This window comes from Eumetopias jubatus, unplaced genomic scaffold (genome assembly GCF_037043125.1).
Source record: "Eumetopias jubatus isolate StellerSeaLion01/CBP00866 unplaced genomic scaffold, mEumJub1_p1.0 scaffold_16, whole genome shotgun sequence".
NCBI classification, from domain to species: domain Eukaryota; kingdom Metazoa; phylum Chordata; class Mammalia; order Carnivora; family Otariidae; genus Eumetopias; species Eumetopias jubatus.
This window is the reverse complement of record NW_028274822.1, coordinates 84,971,936-84,994,120: the sequence shown is the minus strand read 5'-3', so window position 1 is coordinate 84,994,120 and position 22,185 is coordinate 84,971,936. Positions and strand designations below refer to the sequence as shown.

General features: G+C 48.2%; 1 protein-coding gene across 3 annotated transcripts in view; it reads left to right on the top strand.

Moving 5' to 3' along the window:
• Nucleotides 1–22,185, top strand: part of CUX2 (cut like homeobox 2) — a 257,950-nt gene that overhangs the window by 159,132 nt on the left and 76,633 nt on the right. For all 3 annotated transcript variants that reach the window (XM_028116664.1, XM_088019341.1, XM_088019340.1), the window contains exon 3: nucleotides 3,499–3,546. In XM_028116664.1, coding sequence (XP_027972465.1) covers nucleotides 3,499–3,546 — 48 coding nt within the window. The remainder of the gene's footprint in view (nucleotides 1–3,498; nucleotides 3,547–22,185) is intronic.

Below are 22,185 nucleotides of genomic sequence, written 5' to 3'. Positions count from 1 at the left end.
GCTCAGCGGTGCTATCTAAAGTGAGGGCAGGACACTTCTCCATTGAAGTCATTGTTTCCGAGGGCTCCCTAAAACATCCATTTCCCCCCCCATATTCATCTTTAGTCAAACACTTGGCCTTGACAGCAAAGACAGTTTGTCTAGGGTTCTTGATTTTATTTTGCTTTTCCACTGGTGTCTGGGAGAGGACAGCTATAGGCTCCTCTGCCCTCTGGGCCTTCCCTCAGTCTCCTCTGAAACTGCCTCCCACTGCCATAAACAGGCCTCGTTCTTCCCCTTCGCCTCTTGCCTTGCAGCTCCAGCCACCAGCTCTGTCTTTCCCAGCTGCCATGAGGGTGGTCCAGATAATGACCAGTCCCATCCTGCCACCCCCTCAACCCCCCAGGGGAAGAGACTAGAATGGACATGTTTTTGTTCTTTACAGGGGTGAATGTGTTAATTCCTTTACTTTCTCTATCAGGCCCCCTGTTGCTGCTCAGATTAAAAAAAAAAAAAAGATGGAATAAACACAAATAGGAAAAAAAAAACCTTCTGATTCCATATAATGTTACCAAGGATGTGACACATCAGAGCCACTGGGAAACAGAGACCCTGACTGCCCCCAAAGCCAACTGTGGTTCTCTGTGGTCAGCAGAGGTTAACAGTAGACCTCTCTGTCCTAACCTACTCAGGTGGCCTGGATCTTGGAGGAGGGTGGGGCAGCATCTGGCATTCTGGAAGTATCGGACCTGGAGATGTTGATCCCACTCTGCCTGTTAGAATCATCCAGGGGTCCGGTTACCATCTTGCTGATGGAGGAGGAGGCCATGGAAAGACAGAGAAGAGTCAGGCCTACCCAGGAATTGGGCTACATGAGTAAAGAGGGGTTGAGTCTTCTAGCTGTGAAATCCTCCTCACAAGTGATAAGTATCTTCGGTTCTTCAAGGCAAGAGAGGGAAGTGGACTATAGCTAGAACTTGCCCATGGAGCAAGTATGGAAGGAATCTTAGGTTTGAGAGCTGAGGGAGGGTACGCTTGGAGAAGGAGTGAAAATCTCAGATCCAAGTGTCTCCCATGTCGCAGCTTCAAAAAGGCCAAGTCAAGTCCTGGGCTTGACCCCGGAGCTAAGAAGGCATAGGTGATGCTGAGCGTCCTTTGCTTCCTTCTTAGAACAGAGAACAGCTTGATATTTAAACTGATTTTCTGCCGAGAAAGAGGGTGCCAGAAGCTTTGCCTCTGACTCTCAATTCTGTAGGAAGCAGAGATGAAGCAGCCCTAGATCTTCCCAGCCCTACATGCCTTCTCTTTGGTCAGCCACAGACCCTCCATCTCATCCTCCTCTCCCAGGCCACATGGGAGCCCACAGGTGATGAGGAAAATCCAGGCCAGGTTTTAAGCCTCCGAGTTCAGCTTACATAATTTTAATACTGCATAATTATGCAATTATGTAATTAGGAGGAATAAGTTTCCATTCCTATTATAGTCGCGCCTCTGAAAATTCTCATTTTTGGAACTAGTGTCTCCTGATTGGGAGAGTCATGCCAAGGCTTTATTTAAGAACATCATCTGGTTGGTGCCCAGCTCACCTCCCGCTGGTGCCTATGCTCAACTTCACCCCCAGAGGTGAAACATACAGGACAGGGGGCTTCTAGAAATGGTCAGCATTGGTCCAAAGTCCCACCAACCCCCCGTCCTTGGCCCTCAGATTTGAATCCCCTTGAGTGTGGTATTGTGCAGCGAGCTTATTTGGGTTGTCTGTTGACCTGCATTCAAATTCGAGCTGAGCCACTCACTCATTGCCGGACTTGAGCAAGCCAGCCCCTCTCAGGACCTTGGTCTCCCCTTCTGGAAAATCAGGGGACTGGAGAGGTGATTTCTGAGGCCCCTTCCATCACTAACGTTTCCTGAACTTGGACCAGAGGTTTAACCTGTTGATACGTTGTATTTGGTCCGTAAAGTCATTCAAGTTTTACAGTAAGTTACCAACATCTAGCATCTCAGAAGATTTCACCCAAAACCCCAGATTTCCAGTATCTTTTGAGACTCTTTGGTGGATCTGGTCAGACAGGGGCTACATGCCCACATGGCAGTCACCAGCTGGAGCCGAGCAGCTGCTACCTCCATTACATGGGGCTCAGGTTTTCTGGATATTTGCCTCTCAGCCCGCCTCCCTCGTGCCCACTCCCCCCGCCCCAGCCTCTGTAAGCATTTGAGTTCACAACCTAGGACCTGGGTTTTCATGCATTTCCTTTTGCGTGGCTCAGCCTGTGCACCCGTAGTTCCTTGTGATCAGATCCACTAGATTCGCACGCACTCCCTATGTCCCTCCTGAAGATCCCAAACATACCGTTAGTATATCACCGGCTCCAAGGAGCCCTGGAGGACACCAATCAGTGAGGAGGTGTACCCAGGACCCAGAAGAGGGATCATTTTCAGGGACAGAAGCACAACCTTATTTCATAATTAAGGGATTTATTCTTTACCTAAACATATGTATTCTTGTGCCCACGTCTTCCTTTCCTGCTTCTCTCTACTGTCCCCTCTCTCCCCACACTCTCGAGCCCCTCTCAGCTCCTCCTTCCGCAGGGGTTTCTTGTGGGACCTGACTGACAGCAGTCATGGAGTCACCAGTGGGTCTGAGAGAAAACTGAAGCATTTAGGGTTGGAATCTTGGTGACACTAGGTTCTAAAAGTCTTCCCTCTTGCGTGCTAGGGAGAACTCACAGGAGCCAACCCGGGGAGCCCTTGGGGCTGAGAACTTCAAGGTCACTTGTGAAAGGCAGGAAATTAGGGTCCAGAAATAGGAGGCTGGTTTCTGAAGACAGCCCACTACCATAGAGTTCATCAAACATTTACAGAGCCCCTCCTCTGAGCTGGGCACCAAGGGGGTGCCAGAAACTGCACATTCTGGAGAGGAAGGAGAGACAAGTATAGAAGTGATGTTGCTAAAATGCAGAATGGGGTGTTTGCCAGAGAAGGGAAGTTGCGTGGGGAAGCAGACAGAGATGGCCACCTGAAGGAGACAGCCCTGAGCAAATGCTTAAAGGACAGAAGGTTTTTATGAAGGGACTTTGATGACATTGTGCTGGGTGTGGAGAGTTGAGCCCACCTCTTCAGCAAGAGTCGGTCGCATGATGCGCCACAAGTCCCATGAGCCCTTTGCCTAAAAAACATTCCATGATCAGATCTATTTGGGAAACGTTGCTTCCTTCCTCCCTCTTCCAGAAATTCCCAATGTGCATTATACTAAAGGCTCCAAAAAGTCCCACAGGGAAGAAACTTGATGTTGGACTTTATTTCCTAGGCTGATTTGGCTTGGCACCCTATGTGTGTGTACATGTGCATGTGTCTGTGTGTAGGCGTATATACGAGAAACCCCAATGAAATCCCATGGAGTGCACATCCCATGGGACACATTTGGGAAATGCTGGCCCGGGGTACAACAGTGCACTGCAAGCAGGGGCCACGGGGGTATCCCACCTGGCACTGTGGTGAACTCTTCGCTGATCTCTTTTTCAGGAAATCAGAGAGATGGTGGCTCCTGTATTAAAAAGCTTCCAAGCTGAGGTAAGACCCAAGGCCTATGGCATGTCACAAAAACATTCCCTGCTTCCCTCTCTATCCCACCTGGAGTTGCCAGAGGAAGCCAGCAGCCTCTGGAAGCTTGGGAGAATACCTGCCCGTCCCTATTACAAACTCCACCCCATTCTTTCCAGATCAGTCAGTGGTGACATGATGAGAATGGGTTCTCTCTCTCCCTCTCCCTCACTTTGTCCAGCCTTACATCAGCTCTGCTATATACAATATCTGTGACCTTGAACAAACCACCTCCCCTTCCAAGCTTCGTTTCCCATTTTTAAAATGAAGAGGTTTGAACTCAGTGGCCTTTTCTGTGCCCTGGCATTCTGTTCAGCTTTGATTCTCTAAGGCAGTCTTACAGATTCAGTCCAAACAGTTACCGGCCCACCCTGAAATCCTCTCTACTGACCCACCATCTGAGTATAAAACCAACACTGTTGACATTCTCTCCTGACAACCCTATTTCCTTCGGCAGCAGCTGAGCTGTCTTTAGCCAGTTGTTTCTCTTGCCTTCCTGGAGCCCTGTCATGGGGCTGAACCTCCCGCATTTCTCCTCTTGGCTTGACTCTGTGACCGGGATTCTGAGAATGTCCACTTGTCCTGCTGGCAAAGGAGGAGGCGAGAAGAGAAGTTACACTGAGGCAGGGATAGTGGAAGGGGAAGCCATTTGTCAAATGTTCCGTCTTCAGGGGGCCTCTTCTCAGTCTCCCCTGGATTCAGGAAGGACCTTGGAAGGATTGGCCCTTCTCCGAGCTCTCTGGTGGAGACGCATTTTAAGTCTGTCATCCGCCAAGCACCACATTACTTTAAATCTGTCTCTTTGGAACCGCATAAGCGCATAAGGCAATATTAAAGTAAACAATAACTGGATTTACACAAATGTCGCTGATTTCCATATTTTTCATCCCTTCATTTTATTACTGAGTTGACTGATATGCTTATTTATTTATAAGGCCATCCGGTATTGATTCATTTGGTTGTGAGGTGCCTGAGCTGAAAGGGGACGGTGGCGGGGAAGGGCGGGGGGTGGGGGGAACAAACCAGAAAGACCAATGATGTTGGGAATTTGTTGTCGTGGCTTTGTGTTTTTAAAAAAGAGGTTCCCATCTGCCAGGCCCTGGTCCCATGAGGGGTTCTCAGTACACAAGCCCTCTCAGGCAGCTGATCCTTCTGCCCAGCCCACAGACAGGCACTGAGCATCACTTTTTCAGCTGTTCCCTTGCTTGGGCTGGTATGGACAGAGCTTCTCTAAGCCACTCAGAGCCTCAGTTTCCCATCTGTTCATGGGAATAAAGACACTCTCAATCTTTTTATGTTGCTTTAAGGACTGAGAAGTAATGCAGGGAAGCAGTGCAATGTAATGCCTGGTGCACAGAGAGCTGCCGGGCAATAAAGAGCAGACTCCGGAGCCAGCCTGGGTTTGAACGCTGCCTCTGCCAGTTCCTCACTGTTTGACCTTAGGCAAGTTCCTTAACCCCTCTGTGCCTTTGTCTCCTTGTCTCTAAAACCAGGTAATAATTATACCTCCTTCATAGGGTCATGACTGAGGAAGAACAAGGTTAATACCCATGGAGTGCTTAGAACATTGCTTTATATAGGTAGTCCTGGTTATTTTATTATTCCTGTTATTAGTCACCTCCAGGGCCTCTGCTATGCTTGGGCTGGAATCTACCTCTTTCCTAAGTAGATATTCAGAACTTTTCTCCAAAAGAAGAGGGCTTTCTATCCCTGAAGGAAACAGGTGTGACTTACATCATCTTTTCAATAGGAGAAAGAGTTCAACATTACGTTTGGGTGATGACCCAGAGGATACCCCAGTGCAGCATGGCAGAAAGCCTGTGCAAATCAGACTGAGCCAGGCCCGGCCTGAATTTCCGCCCTGCTGTTTACCTAGCTGTGTGGCTGGGGAGAGGTTCCTTAACCTGTCTCAGCTGCACCTTTCCTCCTCTGGCAAATGAAGTTAACAGTAAGGATTCAAAGAACTAAAGGTGGAGGCAGTTGACCCAGTGTCTGGCCCACAGTTGGTACTCAGTAACTCACTGAGGGAGAGAAAGTTTTAGTGGGTCCAAAAGGGAAAACAAAGCTGAATTCTCATTTCCAAATTTTTGCGGCATGTTGAATTCACACTGTTTTAATAGCTGAGGATCTCTGAAGAACTTCGCTAATTTCCTTAAGAGGGCTTTCCATCGTCCCTTTAATGTACCAAAAAGACTACATTTGTCTGGAGTTTTATTCCTGAAACCCCTGCTTTCCTCATGATCTATTGACTAATCCATCGCGGCCGCCATGTCCCTCCCTGCGCCTCTGGGGAGAAACGCCGCCAAAGAAAGGTGTTAATAAAAAGCATCTTCTTCGTCCAGAACAAACTGCTCACGCACAGGCCGTTTATAATCCAAATTTGATTTTCATTTTAATTTTTTTAATGAGGGTTCATCCTTTATGCCACTTCCCTCTCGTGATCCACCAGGCTCCAGGCTCAGAGCTGAGGATTCCCAAGTGGGCATTAATCACCTCCCAGGAATATTCCCTGAGGCAAACACCGTCTCAAGTCACATAAAGTAGCCCATAAAACGCCAGGGCTGAATATCGTACCCGTCATTCCTTCTTCCCCAGTGTGGGCCTCTTGTTGAAATATAACATGTTCAAGTTCATTCCTTAATTTCACTCCACCAGCCCTGGTATATAAAGAGTCTGGGTATCCTTTTTATCTTTTCATTCTGTGTATGTGTGGGCCTTTTATTTCTTTTTCGTGTGTGTGTGTGTGTGTGTGTGTGTGCGCGCGCGCGTGCGCGGGCACACACATGCTAGTGGGAGGGGTGCGGAGAGGAAGTGAATTTACCCTGCTGTGAATCGAGGAAGGTTTTTCTCTCCGCCTTGATTGCTTAAAGGACAGTCTTGATTCCCCCTGCTCAGGGAAACAAAGACAGCCAGAGAAGGTGGCTTAATGGAGACAGCTTGAAATGGCCAAAGTTTGAATATCCTTGCGCGCAGAGAAAAGAGCAAAACGAAAGCCCCGCTAATTACAAAAGTTGCTTTATGAAAGATAATTCAAAGCAATAATTTAGCAAACATAATCAAGTCGCACAGATGGGGTTGTTGATGGATGGATTGCAACATGCAATTAGCAGCTCTCGCAGTTACATATCATTAACCCTCCGAGCACAAAAATTATTTTCTCATTATTAGTTGAAAAGGTAAAATTAAGCTGACTAGACAGTAAAGGAACAAACTACAATTAATTACCTTCATTTATTACAGTCATTATTTTAAACTTATTTTTACTTGGAGAGATAGATGAAAACATCTAAATTAAAAGTTTTGTTATGCTAAACCAGAGGTGAAACTTTTCTAAGGAGTGTGTGTACTGGCCCAGCCATGAAGACGGCAGGGCCACTGCAAGATTTTTTTTTCTCTCTGCTTCCCTCTTCTTCCACCAGGAAGGGGATGTGGCCTGCATGATAGAAAACCCCTTGCCTGAGTCAGAACAGACACATGAACCTGGGCCTGATGGAAATACTGCAGTTTGGGAACCAAGGGGGCTGATGCCTCCTCTGACCACCCAGGGTCTGAGTCCCACCCGAACACTGACAAGCTTATGTGACTTTGGCAGGTGACTTCATGTCTCTGAGCCACTGTTTCCTCGTGACAGCTCAGAGGATTGCATGAGCTTCAGTGAGATCCTCTGTCAAGTGACTGCTGAGTCGTTTATCCTCATCATGGTGGGTGTGTTTGGTGGCATGGGGCAAAGATATTCTCTCTCTGTCCTCTCAGGGTCCAAGGGAGTTTGGGCAGCATGACCACCCTCTAGGAGCTTAGAGAAGAGACCCAGGTGCCACTTATAAGAGACGTATTCATCTGTCGAATCCCTGCAGTCATTTATTCACTCAACAAAACTTTCCAGAAGCCCTACTGCATACTGGGTGGTGTTCTAGATGCTGGACACAGTGAAGGTCACGACCGGGCAGTCAAATAGATGCCTCTTGATGTGGGGGTGGGTAGGTATTTGTGTCAGCCCCAGAAGGGCCGCCCTTCTACTGGGCACCTCACAGGTCCACTTAACAAATACTTATGGAGCACCTACTATGTGCCAGGCTCCAGATGAAAGCTGTGGAAGGTCCAAAGATGGTGAGAAACCATCGCTGCCCTTAAGGAATGTCACTAGAGGTTCAGTCCCTGTGATCAAAATAATGTCCCGTCATGTCAAGAGCTCATGGGAGGCCTCTTGATTTCTTCCCAGAGCTTCTTCCTTGCCGAGCTTCACACAATACCTCCCATCTCCTGCATAACTGCATTGTGTCTGGCATTCTCCCATCAAGAAATGGAACTTGTGTTTCCATTCTTTGAATCTGGGCCTGTGTCCACTTCAACCAATAGAATGTGGTGGAAGTGACCATCTGTCAGTACTAGGTGGAGGCCTTCAGTGGACTGGCAGTTCTGCCTCCTGCCTCTTCCAGCCCAACCTGTATGAACAGGCCCTGGGGGATGAGACTCCACACGGAGGAGACGGGCTGGGAGCACCAAGGCCCCAACACGAGTCCAGGAGCCGTGTTGCCCATCCAGCCCAGTCGAGCCATCAGGCGACGGCAGCTGTAGCTCCTACCTGGCTGTGACCACCTGAGAGAGGACAGGAGAACTGCCCAGCTGTGCCCCATCAACGCACAAAAGCATGAGAGATAATAAGTAATCGCTTTGGGCCACTCCATTTTGGGGCAGCTGGTTACACAGAAATAGATCACCAGAATAGCCAGATTTGCAGAGTGCCAATTCTTTCCCCTCTTTCCCCTGATTCTCAGCTCTCTTCTGCCTCTCCCCTCCTCTCTTCCACTTTCTCCATTTTATTCTCCACCCCCGGCTCCCCTCCCTCAGCCTTTGAGCAGATTTCAGCCTTCTCGAAACATTTCCCCCCAGCACCAAGTTCTTAGGCGTCCATCTCTGGACAGTGCATCCCCCCCACCCCAATTCCAGAGGAGAGTGCCGGGTGCTCCTGGAGCAAAGTGCCTGGTGTTGCCCTGCAGATGCCCAGGTGGGGAGTGTCAACAGTTTGGAAGATTTTGTCTCTTCTCCTTCGTGTTTCTTCTGATGGGATTGAGGCGTAACTTTGAGACAAACCCCAACAACTAAAGGGAGTCTAGAGCAGACCGAGTAGAAGGTCTGTTTATGGAGAAGCAGAGAGGTAGTGTTGAAATAGAGATTTGCAAGAAAGCAAAAGATGGAGTCTCCCTGCCTCCCCTGTGGGCCTTCTAGGTGGCAAAGCAGAGCACGTGCCCTCCAACTTGACAGCTCCGCCTCAGTGGATGTTTGTTGGGTGAGTTGATGATTAAATCAATCAACTGACAAATAGATATATCTGACTCTAATCCAGTCAGATATCCTCTACTGGGCTGTCTGTAAAGTGGGATGGAGACACTTTTCCCCCCTGATTCACATGGGTTTAGCGGTGCCACAATGGTCAGAGATGTAAGATATTATGACCTGCCATAGTTGGAAGCCTTCCAGAACCTTCCCTGCAGGCCTCACCCGGCCAAAGGTGCCCAGCACTGTCTACCCTGAGTCCGGTCCCTCTCACTTTCAGATGGGCAGACAGCTGGAAATTCCTTCTTTTGCCCACATCTCCTGCAAGGATATTGTGGTTGATCAGACCTGGGCCATGATGCCCACAGTGCCACCTCCTGATCTGGGTGACACTAAAACCTCATTGCCCACTGTCATCAGTTAGTAAGCAGCCAGCCTTGGCACTAAAGGTGGGCCTTGCCTTTGTTAAAGAAGTCTCCCAATGTGACTTTTCTTGCATGTCTGCTATATGCTGCACGCTTTCTAATGGTTATGTCATGTATTTCCCATAATATCTCTATCAGGGAGAGGTTCTGTGATTACCCCCTTTCACATGTGAAGAAACCAGGGCTCACAGAGGAGGTGGCCAGCACCCATCCAGTGCCCAGTTCTGTGCCTGTGGTGGGAGGGAAGTGAGGGTGCATGGATTCAGGTCGAGGAGGGTGGTGAGGGATGATGAAAGTCCTTAGGGCAGAAACCCCAGGCCAGCGGGCCCCGCCGCATTCTGGCCCCTGCCTGTGTCTCCCCTCAGCCAGCAGACAGCCTAACTTGGTCCTGCCTCAGAGTCCTGCAGAGAATTTGCTGTTCTCTTTGCCTGATTCACTCCTTTCACGTGTCAGATCCTCAGGGAATGAGGAAGCCCTCCCTAACCAACTTCCCCACACCCGCCACCTTTCACAGCACAGCCGTTACACTTACCCAGCGTGACACTTAGCATAAGTCATCTTTACAGGCGCCGATCATTCAGGCCTTGGGCCTACTTCCAGGGCTTTGGCTGTGACTCAGAATTAGGTGAGAGCTATAGGAGACTTTAGAGCAGACCAGGTCAGACTCAGGTTTCAGTAGGATCCCTCCAGTGGCTAATCAGATGGCATGGGGTAGGGTGCGCTTGGCCTCTCAGAGATGATGAGAGGAGGAGACTGTCGCCTTGCACCCTCTACCTGAGCCCCTGCTCACCACCTCCATCCAGGGCCCACAGCCTGAAGTCATCATTGACTTCTGCACCGTCTGTTCCAGCCCCAGACACCGAGTATCCCTTCTTCCCTCCCAGGCAGTCATGGGCAGGGAAGGAAGTCCTAACCCAGGAACAAGATTCCGAGGAGGTCAATCCGTGTTCCTGCAGCTGAGCTGCCTGAGAAGGGCATGGAGGGGTTCTTCACAGCTCAGATCACCTGAGACAGACATGTCTCTGCCTGCCCAGGCCACAATCCCCCAGTCAGCCCTGCATGCCATGTTGTAATTTGGTGCCTATGCTCCCCTCTTGTTCTGCATGTACCTGCAGGACTCTTGCCCTTTCCTTTGAGCTGAAATTTAATTACAGGCCCCCCCCTTTTTTTGGTCTTTTTACATTATTTGCTCTTCAGCTCTCTTTGATGTCATAATTCCCTTGCTCCCTTTCTCAGAGACTCTTAGCACTGGCATGACCATCCTTTGTAAGTGTGGCTTGTTAGGGCCACAAATGACATTAGATGCATGCAGTCCTGACCAGCCAGCAAGACAGGAAGAAATGGCCTCGCTGACCAGCTGAACCCACTGGGAAAGACAAGCACTGGGGGCACGCATGGGCTCTGGAGCCAGGTTGGCACTGACTTGCATCCTAGCTCTCTTCTTCCTGGCTGTGTGACCCTGGGCAAGTCACTTAACCTCTCTGGGCCTCAGTTTTCTTGTTTTTAAATGGAGATAATAATAGTACCCACCTCAAAGGATTGATGTGAGGATTAATTGAGTCAATACTTAAAAGCCCCAGGAACAAAGCCCGGCACATAGCGTGTGCGCTCCTTGAACATAAGTCGGCATTCCAAATGGACGAGCTGAGACTTGCATCATCATGTTTATTCTTCCCACAAGCCCCATGAGTAGGTTTCTGGTCTTACCCATTTCTCAGGTGAGGTCACTGAGGCTCAGCAGCCAGCGAAGTTTATTGAGCCTTTAGCAAATCCTCTCATGCATCACTACCTCTCAGCAACACGGTGAGAGAGGTGCTGCTGGTATCGTCCTCTTTTACAGGTGAGAAATTGGGACTCGGACAGATTGGCTGCTTGCCTAAGTTCACACAGCTCTTCACCAACAGGGCAGAGCATGGAAGATGCAAACCTCAGTTTGAAGGGCTGAGCAGAGGCCTGGGAGTGCAGGAAGCACTGAGGATATAGATTCTAGATTGAAGGCTAAAATTGGACACTTGCAGGTGGTTAGGGCTGGGGAGGACCTCATCACTCAGCCAGATGCATGCCTTTCAGATGTGACTTTGCTGAGATTTTTCAGATAGACTCTACCAGGGTAGCCTGACGCATAACAGGAGCTGGGATTCAAACCCAGGTCTGCACACCCAGCCCAGAACTTGGCATATAGTAATTGCTCAGTAAACAGGTGTAACTTGCAAGATGCAATGAGGACTTCTGTCCCTCCCACGGCCCCTGGCTTGCACACGTGCACACATACGCCCTACCCTCTCCTCTTGATGAGTTAATAACCTTGATGGTGCAAGTCTCCTTGGCTCCCGTAATGGGTCTTGCCCCTTTGGCTTTACCCTGCCCAGCTTGGGGTAAAACTTAAAATGAGCTGAACATCTTTCCAAATTTAATATTAAGAACCCACCAAAGCATCATTGAACCTGTCACGCTGCATTACAACCAAATTAAGAACCAGCAGCGATCCTCTTTCATTCGGTATCATATGCCTTATAAAGTAAATTATTAATGCTTTTTTCCCCCCAGTTAAGCAGTTATTTGCAGTTGTTCCGGGTATTTCTCATTAGAAATAACATCATCTAAAGAACGATATTGATTGATTTTTTTTAATCTTGGAATCATGGACGTGAACCACATATTTATATGACATTCCCTTTAACTAGAATTCTCATGCTTTATTTTTATATTATTGATCTTTTTGACACGAATTGCTTTTTGGCCTTGTGCAAACGTTGTAAGCTTTCCGCCTGCAGAGGAATGGGTCGGCGTCTGGGCCGAGCTGGGAAGAGTGATCGCTCCAGCGGCATGGCGGTAACATTCCCGCACATTTAACAACAATTAGTCTATGCTGACGCCATGGTAGGCTTTCGTGTATGAAAATTTACAAGCCTTTTAATGGACTGCATTATGGAAGGCCATGCGGGGCCAGTCGGTGGGGAGATGAGGCCGCCGGGCGCGCATCCATCTTGTGGCACTGTCAGCCAAGTGTCTCTTAGCACTCGTGTCTGCCGGGGGGTGGCAGGGAACAAAGCAGAAGCTTCTGCAACAGCTAGCCCACCGTGCCGGCAGGGATGTGTGGCCATTCCCATAGTCACCCATGCGTCCATCCAGTAGATGTTTGTTGAGCACCTACTATGTGCCCCAGCATGAGGGTGAGCATTAGTATTCACTCATGTTCAAAAAATAGTTGAGCACCTGCTGTGTGCCAGGAACTGTGCCAAGGGCTGATAGTGAGAAGGTGAACACAAATTACTCATCAGGTGCCCTTGGTGGAGTAGAAATGACATAAGCCGAGAGTTGCACAGACCTGAGTTCAAATCCCATCTCTGTCCTTGACAGGGTTTTCGGCCAACCTCAGTTTCCCTGGCTATAAAATACGGATGGTAATAAATATAAATATAAAATAGGGATCCTCCCAGGGATCCATGCAGATAAAATGCTTGATGTGGTGTAAACCTCCCAGAGGCGGGACCGTAGAGTCATGATTATTTAGTGTCATTGCTCTCCAGCCAGCTCCCCTGAAACACATATGCATACCCTTGCTTCCCTTTTCAGTTCCACTGAGACCTTCACTCTACAGCAGACATTTATTTGGCACCTGCTGTTTACCAGGGTGAGGGCCAGGCTCTAGGTATATGGCAGTGAGCACCCCAGATCCTATTCCTGTCTTCATGGCACTCACAGCCTAGTGGGAGAGACAGATGGACACACACCCCCTGGTGCCACTGATAATCATGGCTATGATTGAGTTTCATGTGGCCAGGATGTGGGATGGGAGAGATTAAACCAGCCCACTCATTCCCTCGTTCCAAAACTATTTCTTGAGCCTCTACTGTGTGTAGACCCTGCAGGGCCCTAGGGACACAGCAGGGAACAAGAGAGACAGGGCCTCTGGCCCTGGGGAGCTCAGAGTACATCGGGGGACATGGCACATTTGCATCTTGCACATAAATTATTTGAAAGGCAGTATGTGCAGTGGTTAGGAACAGCTCTGGAGCCAGACAGCCTGGGTTCAAATCCTTGCTGTGCTACTTGCTAATTGTGTGACCTGGGGCAAGGTATTTTTCTCTTTATGTGCCTTGATTTCTTCATCTGTAAATGGGACTCATACATACCTTATAAGGTAAGCGTGAGGATCAAATGAGGTTATAGCCAGAAAGGCTTAAAGCAATGACTGGTGCAAAGAAAGCTGAGAGCTGTGTCAGAGGCTAATCACTGACCATGGCTATGGCAATGTTCTGATTCTGAAATCCTCCAGCAGTGTACTGACTAATGATGGACAAGCTGAATGCTGCCAAGGCAAAACACAGTTGCACCCAGAATGGCCCCACTCCTGCCTTCCTTTTGATCTAGCTGAGAGGCAGAGGGCCGGACTGCATGACCCCCTAAGGTTGTTGCCAGGGTGGGGCCCCTGAAGTGTCATCCCCAAGTTTAGGTACTGGAAAAGGAACCTTCCTTTGCCTCCATGAGGCAAGCGCTGCAAGAGGCCCTTAAGCATCCAGTATCACAGTCTACCCGTCCCTGTGCCCTGAAGCGTCAGGACTGAGGCCCAGAGAGGTTAAGAAACCCACCTAGGGTCACACAGCCAGGGAAAGGAAAGGCCTAGATGCAGCTTCAAGTCCATTTAATCCCCATACTCAGAGTGGCCTCAGTCAGGCAGCTAATGAAGGCAAAGGCACTGGATTTGGGGTCTCAAAAAACCAAGTCCAAGTCCCACCACTGCTCCTTGGCTGTGTGATCTTGGGTAGGTCACTTCACCAACCTCAGTCTCCTGCTCTGTAAAATGGGTTCTTGTAACTCCCACTGTGTTTATCCGTGGGGGGGTGGGGGGGTGGAGGAAGAGACAGGCAGATTGCCACGTGGTCACCAAGCAGAAAGGAAATCTTTCCCTCTAACTGACAGCAGCATCTTTCCTCTAAAGCTTTGCCACTCAAAGTGTGGTCCGTGGGCCAGCAGCATCTGCATCACCTGGGAGTTCAGCAGAAAGGCAGTCTCAGCCTCCCTCCCTCCCCCAGACCTCCCGAATCAGAGTCTTCAGGTGAACAAAGTCCTCTGGTGTGATTCATAGTCATGTTGAAGTTTGAGATGCTCAATCTTCGACCAGCCCACTGGCTTTCAACCCTGGCTGCCCAGAAGAATCTCCTGAGGGCTTTAAAAAAAAAACAAAACAAAACACTGAGATCTGGGTCTCACCCCAGAGTGGCTGGCATTCTTGGTCTGGTATGAGGCTTGGGCATCAGGATTTTAAAAGCTTCTGCTGGTGATTCTAATGTTGGGGGAGCTCTGTCCTAGAAGCCACCATCTAGTGGAGGAGACAGACACAGGGAAATAACCAGCGGCATGCTGGTCAATACTGAACAATGTTAGGGGGGGCGGCGGGGGGGAGACGGGACTGATTTGTATCATCTGCCACTTTCCACAGTGTAAATGCTTCCAGCATGGCCAATTTCAAGCTGCCAGCACGGGGTTGGGAAGAGAAGCACAGTTCACCATGCAGACGTAATAGATGTGAGTAAACTTAAAGCACAGAGAGGAGTGAGATGCAATCAAATAATTAGGAAGTAATGAGTACTAAATATGTATTTCCTTTTTTTTTCCAAATTTTTGTGGCAAAATACATATACCTTAAAATTTACCATCTTAACTGCTTTTAAGTGTACAGTTCAGTGACATTAAGTACATTCACACTGTTGTGCAACCATCACCACCATCCATTTCCAGAACTTTTTTCATCTTCCCACACTAAAACTCTGTACCCATTCAACAAGAATTCCCCATTCCCCAGCCCTGGCAACCACCATTCTCGTTTCTGAATCTCACGTTGGCTACTCTAAGTAATTCATGTAAGTGGAATCATACAGTTGTTGGCTTTATGTGGCTGGCTAATTTCATTCAGCATAATGTCCTCAAGATTCATCCATTTGTAGTATCGTTATTTTAATATAAATTATTTACTATAATTATAGGTTCATTTGATTTAATTTTTAATAATGGCTGTGTTTAACAACCAGCTTGCGAAATTCCTGAAAATTTAACAGTCAGCTTTTGCAAGCTCCTACAGGCCAGCCCCCAGCACACCACCAGAAGTAAGCCTTGTACTAAGTAAGAACAGGGCAGGCTTTAGGACAGAGGTCAGCAAATGATGGCCCTTGGGCCAAAGCCTGTTTGTATAAATAAAGTTTTATGGGAACACAGCCATGCTCATTCATTTATGAGTCATCTATAGCTGTTTTCGTATCACAACAGCAGAGTTCAATAGCTGCAACAGAACCCGTATGGGCTGCAAAGCCAAAGATATTTATTATCTGACCCTTTACTGGAGAAGTTTGCTGACTCCTGCTTTCAGGTGTATAGGGAGTGGAAGAGATTGAATCGACTTATTCATTCGTTTACTCAGCAAATATTTGCAGAACACTTCTGTGTGCCAGGCACTGTTCTAGGCACAGGCGCAAATAAGACAAAGTCCATTCCCTCCCAGAGGTGACCTTCTGGGGGAAGACAGACATAATTCGGACACTCACACAGCAAGTAAATACAGTACAATTACCATCTGCAGTAGGGGCGGTGACAGGGAGCTTCCTGGAGCTATGAGAGCCTCCTGGGACGTCAGGGAGGGCTTCCAGGAGGAAATGACCTATGAACTAAAGCAAGCGTAGGAACATCAGAATGTGGCTAAAACCCAGGAAGGGCAGAATGGCATTCCAGGTTAAAGGAACAGTATGTGCAAAAGCCCTGAGGTGAGAAGGAAGTTAGACTTGCAGGGGCTAAAAGCCAGGGAGAGGTATCCTGAGTCCCCAGGCCCTCACCTATGCCCTGGCCTCTGTCCACCCCCAGATCCACCCGGCCAAGCACAGCATCACCTTGAACCAGGCTCACCCTGGCAGATTGGTACCCATTGCCTCCCCTCCTCAAAGGCCACTTCCTAAAGTCTCTCCACTCTCCCCTCTCCTGGCCCTGGAACCCACACTGCAGCAGACAAAGGTCTCGTATTTATTTCCTCCCTGAGGTTTATAAACTCCTGCCCTGTAATAAAATTATTCCCAGCATAAGCACAAAATAGTAACAATTAAAATACATAAACCCAAATATTAGTGGGGACCAACAAAGATGAAGATTAGCCAAATCCTATGTCCCAGAACCAAGCAAAGACCCTGCTCTAAGACATGGAGGTGGGGCCAAGGGGCAGGAGGGTATTTCCATTTCTTGAGCTCCTCCTGGGTGCCACGTTCAAGGCTGACTGTCTGACATTTGGGATGTTGTGGAATATTCTAGGGAATTCTAAAATAGAGATGATTGTGTTTCTTTTATAAGGAGGAGACTGAGATCAGATCACCTAGCCACTGAGGAGAAGAGCTGGGATTTGAACCCATGTGTGTCAGCATGAGTACTAGGAGGCTCATTCCTGTTGAGCACAGCTGGAATTTATTTCTCACATCACAATCTAGTGCCGGTTGATGGGGGGAAGAGGACTGTTCACCGTAGTCATTCAGGGACCCAGGCATGTCTTATCTTCTGGCTCTGCCCTCCACTGTGTCCCAGAGTCTCCTTCCTTTGGTTGACACAGCGGGGGAAAGGAAAACATGGTGGATCTCTGGGGAGGTTCTCAAGGTCCAGACTGGAAGTGGCCACATCATTTTTGCCCACATTCCCTTGGCCAGATTTCAATTACAAGGCCATGTCCAATTTTAAGGGAGGCTGAAAAGATAGTCTACATTGTGTGCCCAAGAAGGAGAGAAAAACTTAGGGTTATGTGAGCACATAACCGTCTCTGCTGCCCTGTAGACTCCCTGCTTGATGAAGCACCTCCCTCATTAGCTGTTGGGGAACAGGATGGAGCCCAGAACACAGAGCTTTGTACACAGGATCAGTACATTTTGAAAAGATGAATGGGAAATGGAATTCAAGGGTCTGCCAAATCCAAGGGGCAGCAAAGCAAGAGCAAGGAAGGATTTTAACAATTTGGCAGATGGGCGCCTGGGTGGCTCAGTTGGTTAAGCGACTGCCTTCGGCTCAGGTCATGATCCTGGAGTCCCGGGATCGAGTCCCGCATCGGGCTCCCTGCTCAGCAGGGAGTCTGCTTCTCCCTCTGACCCTCCCCCCTCTCACGTGCTCTCTCTCTCTCTCTCATTCTCTCTCTCAAATAAATAAAATCTTTAAAAAAAAAAAAACAATTTGGCAAATGTTTTAAAGCCCCTACTGTGTGTCCTGCTCTGTGCTGGACTGACTAAGGAAAGAAATGAGCTCTGTCCCAACAAGAAGGCCAAACCACCCCCAAGGAACCCACATTCACGTCCACTAGGAAAGGAAGCAGAAGTGAAGTAGGAGGAAAATGCCCTGTGTGCCATGGTGAATGATTATTTCATAGGCAGGCAATAGGGAAGACTTCCTGGAGGAGGTGAAGTTGCGCTCAGGTGAGGAAGACGGATAGGATGGAACATGGAGAGGAGAATGAGGTGTGGCGGTAAAGAGCACAGGCCTTGGCATCAGGCACACCTGGGTTCAAGCCCCACTTGGATCACTGGAGAGGTGATCTCAGGCAGGTCACTTCCTCTCATTCCAAGCTTTAGTTTCCTCATCAGTAAATTGGTGCCTACTGTACAGGTTTGTCATGAGGATGAAATGAGATGGTCATGGGGGTGGAGTGCTTAGCTAAGTGCATAGCACACAGAAGGCTTAAAATGAAGACTAATTATTCCTCAGTGGCTGTTCAGTGGGCAATGCCACTAAATCTCTCTGGAGCTATGATCCATGGGGATCGGGGGAGAGGACAAGTCTAGGAAAGACATTCAGGTACAACAGAGGGACCCTGAGTGCCAGGCTCAGTCTGCGTTTTGTCTCATGGGCAGAGGAGGTGCTACAGAGTCTCTTTTGATGTATGAGGATAGCAGCACCAGAAACCTTTTCTAGAAAGATCCCTCTGGAGGTATGTGGGTTGGAAAGGGTTGACTCAAGAGTCAAAATCTGGAGCATTTGAGACCTACAGCAATAATGGTGTCCTGGCCTGAGGCAGGGGCAAAAGAGTGGCAAAGACAAGGCTGGTGTGAAAGAGCTTGGAAGTGGGGCCCAGACTAGACATGGCAGATGGAGATACAGGGCCTGGGTCTCAGGCTCCAGAGGGCAACAGGGCATGACAGCATTAACAGAAGAGGCGGAGGCAGAGCTGGTTTGGGGAAGACAATCCCAGTTGGTTTGGACACCCAGCCTCTAGGAGCCAGGAACTCCTGGACTCAACCTGGCTCTGCCTCTCGCCAGCTGTGTGACCTTGAGCAAGTCACTTGCCCTCCCTGAGCCTCATCTCCTTCATCTGGAAAACAAGGATAATATTATCCTTCCCTAAGAGGGTTGTTGTGGAGGATTCCATAAGATTATGCCTAGCACACAGTAGGTGCTCAAGAAACAGTCCCTGTTATCAACATAATTTTTCCTGTTGAGTCAGACCGAAAACTGGGTTAAGAAAAGGCAGATGCTAAACCAGCAGGTTCCTCAGACACTCTGCAGGCTGTGAGGATACTATCACTAATAAAAACATCAGTAACCACAGCAGCAGCCAAACCCTCCTGTGTGCTCCGTATATGCCAGGAATTCTTCCAGACCCTCTACAAGTACTGGCCTTTGACATCATTGCTGCAACCCTCTGGGATAGGGGTTGATATTGTGCCCGTTGTAGAGATGAACAAACTGAGGCATGAAGGCCAAACAGCTAGGAGATTGGGTGAACAGCCCAGGAGCTTCTGTTTTGGAGATCAGATCTGCCTGGGAGGTAAATAATTCTACTCTAGTCCCTAAGGAGTGCCAGGCCCAGCTCTTAACCACATGCCCTGAGGTGAGACAAGGAGAGAGAGAGTCTCAAAGAAGCCAAAGGATTAGAGGCTACAGCCTGATTGACATTGGTCCAAGAGAAATGCCCAGAAGATTTTATTTATTTTATGTTCTACCTAATTGTGTGAGATCTGGGTTCAAATTTGGATCTGCCACTTGCCTAGCATTTTGAGTCATAAAAAGATTTTTCAAATCTCTCTGCTTTAATTTTCTTTCCTATAATAATTACAAAGATAAATAACAAATAATTGCCAAAAAACACATTGCATTCTAAAAGCAGCAAAAACTTTCCAGCGTCCAAGACAAAGGAAGGTCATTGTGTTCATCCCTGTCTCCAGACAGCTTGACTCCGAGTTAACCTGGACAGAGAGCTGTTGTGCAGGGCTTCTGAGCCTTTGCACATTCTGTTCCCTTCTCCCAGAATGCGTTTCCTACATAAGCTCCCAGCAGATCCCTGCTTGTCCTTCAAGGCTCCACCCCAAATATAAGCTTGACTGAGAGTCCTGGCCCTCCAGGTCCCTGTCTTCACCTGTGTCCCCTGGGCCTTTTCTGCCATCCCTTCTGGAAGAGGCCCTTTCAATGGGCAGGGATAGGGTTTTGACATCTCTGCTGCTTCTGAAAATTAGGTATCACAGAATCCAGCTCCATTGTTTTCCAAATTAATTTAAACAGTACTCTCTGCCAGCAGCCCAGGTGGGCTCTTAAGAAAGCAGACAGCACATGGCATGCCTCTCTGCTTATAACCCTCCAGTAACTTCCACTGGAGGCTGGAATGAAATCCAGACCTCTAACCAAACAGGCCCTCAGCCCCCCAGCCTCTGCCTTATCTCTCACCCTGTTCCCCTTCTCTCTGTGCATCCTTTATGTACTTTCTTGAACACATGCTCTCCCCACCTCAGAGCCTTTGCACATGCTCTTCCCTCTGCTTGATGCACTCTCTCCACCGATTTTGTCCGCTTAACGCAGAGGTTCTCAACCTCAGCACATTTGACATTTCGGACCAGATAATTCTGTGTTGTGAGGGCCGTCCTGTGCATTGTAGGATGTTGACTAGCATCCCTGGCCTGCACCCACTAGATGTCGGAAGAACCTCTCTCCTCAGTTGGACAGCCAAAACTGTCTCCAGACTGTGTCCCCTGAGGGGCACAATTGCTGAGAACCACTGACCTAATGCCTCCATGTCTTTCAGGTTGCTATTCAAATGTCACTTTTTCAGGAGGGGCTCTGTGACCTCCCAAATTTAATCACACTTCCCTGTTATTTACACTCGTGGCATCCTTCACAATATTTAGCATGGTTTATAATTATATATTTGTCTTGTGTAATTATTCAAATAATGGTTGTCCCTCCCACTTAACCAAAAGAAAAAAGGAGCGCTTTGTAGATTATTATGTTCCGAGGTCCACACAGAGCCTGACACACAATGGGTGCTGTATGAATATTTATTACATGAATGTGGACATATAGTGAGATTGGCAAACATGACTCTGCGGTTTCCATGTTCCAGGCAGCATTCTAAACACTTTACAGATACCAATTCATTATTCCTTATGACCACCCTATGGCAGATGTTATTATTAAAATTTTACAAATGAGATCAATGAAGCCCAGAGAGGTTAGGTAACTTGCCCAAGGTCACATAGGTCATAAGGGGCAGAAACAAGATTTGCACCCAGGCAGTCTGGCTCCAGAGTCCTTTACTTTAACCATTATTTATTAAGGATCTACTGTGTGCCATGCCATGGGGATACAGCAATAAATAGGAGGTAGATAGCCCAGGTTTTATATATACATATATAAAATATATATATACACACAGGTATCCCACTCAGTTCCAGAAAGGTGTCTCTGTTTACAGGTGCAGACACTGAAGCGCAGAGATGCTGAGATGCTGGGCAAGGTCACACAGCCAGTTGGCAGCAGAACACTTCTCTTTATTCCAGGCTTTATGTGCTTCCTACTACACCTCGTGTCCACGGGGTAGGGACACTTTGACAATTTAACCAGTCAATTATAATAATATTTTTCTCTTGGAATGTTTAAACAAAAAAAAAGTTGGCTTGCCAAGGTATAATCATGGCTCAGAGGCCAACCTGACATCAGTTATTAATTAGGCCATTATGCATTCCACAGTGATAATTGCTTTGCTGCAAAGTCACCAAGCATGAAACGGACCCAGCACAGAAATGCAATCTATCAATCTGAGAAGTCGCAGCCCAGTTGCGTTCTCTCACCTTGAGTCGGGTGTACGCCATAGCAGGAAACAAAAAGAAATTAATGATACATCGACAGGCAATAGCAAGCCAGACCCTTCCCAGTCCCGCCTCAGGAGATCACATGCCTGGGCGCAGGGACAGCATCTAAGTGAAGTTTATCAGCGGAAATGGCCATTTCTCTTTGATCTCCTAGACAGTAGAAATCTGTTCATCTCCTTTCCCTTTTTTTTTTCACCTTGTTATTTAGGAGGAGAGGAAAAAAGCCATCTCTCAGCCATCTGTTTGCCTTGCCTGTTGCTTTTTGTAATGAGTAGGGTGGGGGAACAGCAACACCAGGGCTTCCTGGGCCATCAGGAGCAATCCAGTACCTGCGTCTGCATTCTCTCTCAGTCTAGGTTCTGTCCCAGGCCTAGGGGAGGAGGAGAGGAGAACCCCAGCCCCACCCAAGCCTTGAAGTGGGAGATGTCCGTGTCGAGGGCAGCTGGGAGGGCCATTTTAAGAGAAAACCTTGGATTGCAAAAAACAAACATCCACTGAAGTTAGCCTTCACAAAGAGAATTTATTACTGTGTTGGCTGTGATGATATGGGGCATCTGTTGTACACCAGACATTTGTGCCATTTAATCCTCATAGCAGTCCCGTGAGGGAAGAATTGGTATTCTCCCCATTTTACAGAAGAAACTGAAGCTCGTCAAATTGAGGTGACTTGACCAAAGTGCCTCAGCTAGTGGTGGAGCTGGGATTTGAGCCCAAGCTCATGAACACAGCACTCTCCTGAGACCACATGAGGGGCCACAGAAAGCACAGCTGGGCTTCCCAGAGGGTAGAACAGGGAACCAGAAGGGCATGGAAAT